General features: G+C 36.8%; 1 protein-coding gene across 1 annotated transcript in view; it reads left to right on the forward strand.

The window, feature by feature from the left end:
* LOC105462477 overlaps positions 1-6,271 on the forward strand; it is a 189,587-nt gene extending 183,316 nt beyond the window's left edge. The window contains exons 5-7 of the mRNA XM_011709100.1: positions 3,589-3,830; positions 4,040-4,172; positions 4,456-6,271. Of these exons, the coding sequence (XP_011707402.1) occupies positions 3,589-3,830; positions 4,040-4,172; positions 4,456-5,228 (1,148 nt within the window). The 3' untranslated portion in view covers positions 5,229-6,271. The remainder of the gene's footprint in view (positions 1-3,588; positions 3,831-4,039; positions 4,173-4,455) is intronic.
* Positions 6,272-6,855: the final 584 nt, after the last annotated feature.

Genomic DNA, 6,855 nt, shown 5'->3' on the forward strand with positions numbered 1-6,855 from the left:
GACGTGTGCTCTTCCGATCTGTTGTTGACCAAATTACGCTATGACCAAATTACGCTACTTTACCCTACATATGTAAAAAGTTAAAATTAAAAATTGCTATGCGGTGAGAACCCTAAAAGAGTACGAGAAATCCAAATTTATTAATTAAATTCTTAAAGAGGAATGAGAAATGCTTGCTCATTATTTTATAAGAAATAAACCTCTGCTGAGAGAGAACAAAGTATTAAAGAAATGCAATATTGAAGTCGCTATATTACGATCAAAGCTTTATAACTTTCTCACAAGCGCTTCTAAATTATAAGATAATATACACAAAATAGAATCTCTCTCTCTCTCTCTCTCTCTCTCTCTCTCTCTCTCTCTCTCTCTCTCTTTGTTCTCCGATTTTCACGATTGTTGGAGATTGTCCAGGGCTTCCATTTTATTTGTATAGCTTAGCGGAATTACAATCGACGTGCTGATCTAGAATTTCTTCGCTGGTGTACTATAGTCGCGCCTTGCTTTGTCCGCCGGCAGCTAGGCAAACCTTTGCTCAATTAATTAGCAGTAATTGCAATTTAGTCGGCGAACGTGGAAACAAGGACAGAGCTGGAAGTTTCCGCCGGTGTATACGTGGCATTCGCTCGTAGTCAGATATTATTCGACTGCAAGTAACGTACACAGGTGCACCGAGAATTACGAGCTGCAGCAATAAAATTAATCCTTTATTCGCGCGCAGAGATATAAACTTATACAATCCATCACAGTGCGTCCGTCGCAATTAAATCCGGAAAATTTTGCGCGGATATTGCAAACTTTTATTCACTCTTGCAAGTGAGACACCGTCATATTAAATTTCTGTTCTTAGCATCGGATTACATTTAAAGAATTCCATTCATTTCGATAAATAAACATATATATTGTGCAGATTTTAGAACAGGAAAGCGTTGCCGAATACGTACTACTCAAGTTATTTTTTATTATATTTTCTTCCATTTGATACTGAATTTCTACATGAATTTATACATACGTATTATTGTACGTAAATATATAATACATTGAAAATTATAGCTCGATAATTCAGATACCTATTTATTACTACATGTTTAGCTTTTTGCCAATAACAAATTAATTTATAAGTCTTTTGGTAACATGAGCAAAAAACACAATTTAAAAAACCGGACTTCTAAATCGTATCTACTTTGAAAGTATAAAATTTATGAATAAAGACAATTAAAAATATAAGAGGTTAATAAAAAAATTATTAATTAATTTTAATAATTTATTTAAAGAAAAATTAAATATTTAATAATTAATAAATAACAATAATGAAAAGGTAATAACATCGAAATAAAACTGGCTTAAATTCATTTTTGCAATTGACATTTTATATCATATAATTTTATATTAATTATTAATTTTATTATTGCCAATTATCACTCTTTGTGATAATAAGATTCAGTAAACTTGACAGATTTTTAAAAAATATCGATTTAATTTTACAATAATTGCAAATATGTCTACACAATAAATATAAAATGTTCTACAATAAATCTTTTTTTATAAAAATATAAAAATTTATAATAAAATTGCATGATTATATTATTATCAGTATAATACATAAGTTGATCAAAAATTAATATCAGTACCTATTTTTTTTTAAGTGCTATTAACGTGCACAAAATAAAATGTAATCTGTTAAATTTTTTTGTTTATATTATTTTTTATTAATTTCATTTTTATTATTAAATATTGAATATTAAGTAATAATATAAAATATTGATATGTGAGGTACAATTTAGGCGATTGGTGCGCATTCAGCTCTTCTCCTTTAATAATGAAATAACTTCATAATTTGTAACATTCACTCATATTCTACTGTAGAAATTCAAACCGTATAAACCAGAGACGTCTCGATTGATAAATGACATACAGAAGTTATTAAGTCTCTCGTCGCAAATAAATTGATTCCCAAGCGAAATTATTATTTTATCATCGATAAATCCTTTGTTGCGGAGGTCCTACAGAGGAAGGGCGCGGCATTACAGAGCGACAAGCGAAAAGTCTGAAGGGACAATTTCTTCCCCTTCATAAGCTGTCTTCCGCGGGCAGCCAATCCCGTTTTTATTATGACTCGATCGTCCGTACCTTCCGTAAACTATGGGCGCTTCGCAATAGGAGCGGCGTCGTTTCCTCGACAAATGCGGGAGATTCCCATGACGACGGCGACCGGAATGAAATCTTTATAGCTTATCGAACCGAAGCGATATCCGGCCTCGATCACCACGTCTTGTAAGAGAGAAGTTACTTGTAATCGATAGTCAATTCGCGATTTCTCTTCTCCACTTCTTAAAATGCTCTCGCAAACACAAATCGTTTTTGAAGTTACAACAAACTCACTGATTGTAGAAGCGTGCCTGCCAATTGAAGCCGATGATTTCTATCTGATCGTCGAGGATACGTTTCTAGCGACTGTCAGTCGCTGTAACGTTAGGCACCCCCCTTGATCGTCTAATGTGTCGCCAGCAGTTACCGGCGACCAGCGCAAACGTGCCCAATAACCGTTAGATTATCCTCGTAGTATATAGTGATCGATATTGACGGCAATATTGGGTTCCCCTCACTTTTCCGGACAGTGCTGCAATTGATATGCGCCAGTCAATTAATACAGCATGTACATGACGGCGCACACTGATTAGATTCCCGGCCCTAGATCCTAATCCCGTCTAGATCTCGACTCAGCGCTAATTATAGCTTCGAATTTAAATCCGCGCCCTTAATTCCGCTCCCGTGAAACGGCGACGCATAAAAATTTGCATAAAAGACAACTCTATCGCTCATACGGCCAATTCGAACCAAACGATACTTACGTTATGACGGGGGAGGGGGGGAGGGGGTAAGCTGTTCCGTTATTGCGTTCTTAAACTGCGGATATTCGGATATGCGCATGGTGGGATGCTATTGTCGTGATATAGCGCGTACCGGGACAACGCTCCGAATCCTCGAACATGTCCCGCGGTCACGTCTTACTTACTAGTTTGGCAATTTTATTCCCGGTAGTTGCACTTGAGCTCTTCGCTGTGTACAGAGTGAAACTACTCGTAATTGAGAACTTTGCGTGAGAAATAATATAGATGTCTTTAAAACGTAATGTTTAGTAATGCACAGTCCGTATAGTAGTCAGGATTGTAATTCTAGATTACTCAAAATTTTAATTATATATAAATTCTATTTATTATGTACAAAAAATATTATAATGTTTATTAAATATTATTAAATTTTTAGGTTTGTTTTAAGCGTCAATAATATAAAAACTCATCAGGATTAGTTGTAATTATTTTTATATATTTATACTAATTAAAATTTCTTAAAAATTACAGCAGAGAATATCATCAAATTCAACAAAAGAAAAAGCTTAATAAATCAATTATTATAAATATCATTGTTAGAAAGAAGAAATATATAACTTCGACCCTATATGTAATTTTCAAAGCTGAATCAATAATTGTTGAGAAAAATAAATATTTAACAATAATATATTACTTTACAACAATATATTAGCTTCAGAATCGTCACGATACATATGGGATTTATGTATGACTGTTCCAGGACTTTCCTTGGGCGGCGGACTGATAGTTCTGGCGTCAGCATTGTCGGACGCGTCACTGGAGTTACCGGGGAAATATAGTTTGCCGTCAACGGCCGGCATGCAAACGGACGATAACGGTCTACCTCAGTATCACTACGGCTGGTGCCTACAGCTCTCGGGATTAGCGTTGATGCTCGCGGAAGTGGCGGCCGTTTTAACGATGTCCGGTTACATGGCGCGGTTCTCCACGGTCGAGGAGATGGTGAAGTTGTCGATTAAAACTCTCACCGCGAATCGGCTCGCTCGGTTTTAGCTAGGAATCCACTTGGACCAATTAGGGCCCACTAAAACGCGGAAACAACATCCTCCCGAGTTAGCGCAAGTGGATTCCTAGCTTTATCGTCGTGTGTTTCGCAGTCACGTTTCGTTTAGTCGGGAGGGATTATTCACGCTCGTTGTTTGTCCTTTTAGGTGAGAGTCATGGTGCCGGGCGCCGAGAGAAAGCTGAGGGAGCAGAGAGGATTCAGCTCGGAGTATCTCGTGAGGGCGCATCAGAAGTCACCGGGGCTACCGCAGGCCCGACCCTTCGGCCAGCCAACCAAAAGTGGGTGAACTTATCGCTAAAGAGGGTGTCCCGCGTATACGTGCGATGATAATGCGGCACACCGTTACCATTTACGTAATTGGAAAGATCGAGGGATCCGTAGAGATCCGTAGAGATCTCGGAGAGTATGCCAGGATCCTGAGATCCGAGGAGATCCTATAATGATCTGTAAAAAAAATATATTAAAAAAAATCTCCGAAGTGCTGCGGGACACCCTGTAAAAATAATAAGCGTGCTTTCTCATTGCCCCGGTGGAAAGTAAGTCCGCACTTCTGTGTCCTAGCGCCTCAAAAAATAGCCGAAGAGGGGACCTCATTGCTCTGCAAGTCGGCGCCCGATATCTGCGCGTCGAATCCACAGGCCATCAGTTACGTCGATAAGGCAGACCTGTCGCACGTTCTGCCGATTTACCCGGACGGCAAGAACATCGATCCGCGGTACAACAATTTCGAGAAGTCCGAGGGCAACGTCGTAGATTCCCGACTGAGCGGTTTCACCGATAAGGAAGGCTTCATCGATTCCCGGATTCTGTCGGAATCCAGGCAAAACATGATCGCCTTTACGGATAACAAGGAACCCGATCAGGAGCAGCGGTATAACACCGAGTTCTCCGCGCGAAATACCGATCAGAATATCGTCGATTCCAGACTGAGCGGTTTCGCCGACAAGGAGGGTCTTCTCGATTCTCGATTGAGCGGCTATGTGGACAAGAACGAATCCTTACTGGACACCCCGTTTGGTTACGACACCAGATTCAACAGTCTCGCCGGGCAGACCGTCCCGATCACGCTGAAGAACCAAAACGCCTCGGTATCGGCTATTCAATCGCAGTACATATATCAAAACTTTGGAACGATACACTCGGGCATTCTCAAGGTATCGGAACCGGGTACCAGCTCCAGTTCCAATTCTAGTCAACGTAGCATGACCCTGCAGAATCCGAAGCGGAAGTCACAGATCGCTCAGAACACCTTCAGCACGATGGAATGCGAAAAGCGGAAGCGAGCATCCGGGCTAACCGGCAAGGCGGGCTTTTACACCGGAAGTGCCGTATGACCACCACCCCCACCTCCGACACCGAGGTAACTCCTAGAAGAGGACACCCCATTGTAGCCGGAAACTCAGTATGACTTTCGAGTTTGGTCGGAGGATATTAATCGCTAATTGCGCGCAAAGATTGAGAAAAAAAAAGAATTTTTTACCTGCAGCTGAACACAACTCTGCCGTATTTATATAACAATGCACTTACCGATGTACGGTACATAAAAAAACATGCGTCTTATCGACTATCAGCGTTGCAGATTCCTACAATGGATCTCAAAAACTGCCAAAAAGCTGCCAAAAAGATGCCAAAATTATAATTACGATAATGCATTAATTTAAAGCAGTAACTGAAATAGTTAGATTTGTATAGTAGAATCTTCAAAGTACAATTCGTACAAAAAGAGAGATACAAACATTAAAATATGTCGATAATATTGCGAGCAACGCACTTTATTAAATGAATTAAATAAAGATAAAAATGATGAACGATTCAGATTACTCTTTCATCATTTTACATATATGAAGAAGTAAGATAATGTCCGTCATTCGTTGTTAAGACTAACTTTAATTCAACATCATAATCGCGTTTCAGCTGCATAACCAATCGAATAAAGCTGTAAGATGAAATACTTATTATAATATAGTCAATATATTGTAATATAATTGGTGGTTGATATACTCAAATAAGTCGGGCGCAACTTTCGTACTTTCATTGAACAATAAGTAATCACAAAAATGCCAGTTAATGAAGTCAAGTGCAATGGTTTACAATTAAGGATTTTCCCGATTTCTTTCAGCGACGTATATTATAGTATGTACACGCTCTAATTGTATCACTAATCGAAGACATATCAGAAATAAAAGCGTTTCCGTTGATCATGCTGTGATTATTGGAAAGTCTTTTATTTTGAATTCGATTTTTACTTTGAATTCCTTCATCTATTATTAGAACAAATAACAGATGTTTTATGCGCCCGCATAAGAAAGAATAATGCGTACATCAATATGTTGTAATGACTGTAGTTGAGTGTAATAAAATATTCCTTTTCTAATAATGTTGTCACCCTTTCCTTTCTCTATTCATATTTCATTATTTAATATTTGATACACAATAATAAAAAACAATTAATAACGATTTAATCTTGCAAATTAATTTCATTAAGTTATTATAAAATAAACATCATTTTATTTACGTAATATTACTTACAAATATTAAATAAATTATATAATTAAACTTTTTAAAATGGTTATTTAAGAAAATGGCGGTATAATCCACATTTTTATCCGAAAATTTTATCTTTAAGGAGGCATATGTCACATTACACAAAACATTATTAAAAACATAAAAATTTCATAGATTGTTTATTATTATGTCTGAATATCTGTAAAATTGGAGCATAATTTTTTATTGATTTAAAAGTTACTTGATTTTTTGTTTACATGAATTCTTATGTAAAATCGCGTTTTTAGTACTTATTTGCAAATTTAATGAGAACTTGGTTAAAAACTAAATCTAATTTTTTACATATACTAATAATAAAATTCTAATAAATATTTATAAAAAGATTTAGCTCTATAATTTACTCGTTAATAGTAATTTTAATTTTTAATTTAATCTAAAACTGCAACAAAATATAAT

This window comes from Wasmannia auropunctata, unplaced genomic scaffold (assembly GCF_000956235.1).
Source record: "Wasmannia auropunctata unplaced genomic scaffold, wasmannia.A_1.0 LD336097.1, whole genome shotgun sequence".
Lineage (NCBI taxonomy): Eukaryota > Metazoa > Arthropoda > Insecta > Hymenoptera > Formicidae > Wasmannia > Wasmannia auropunctata.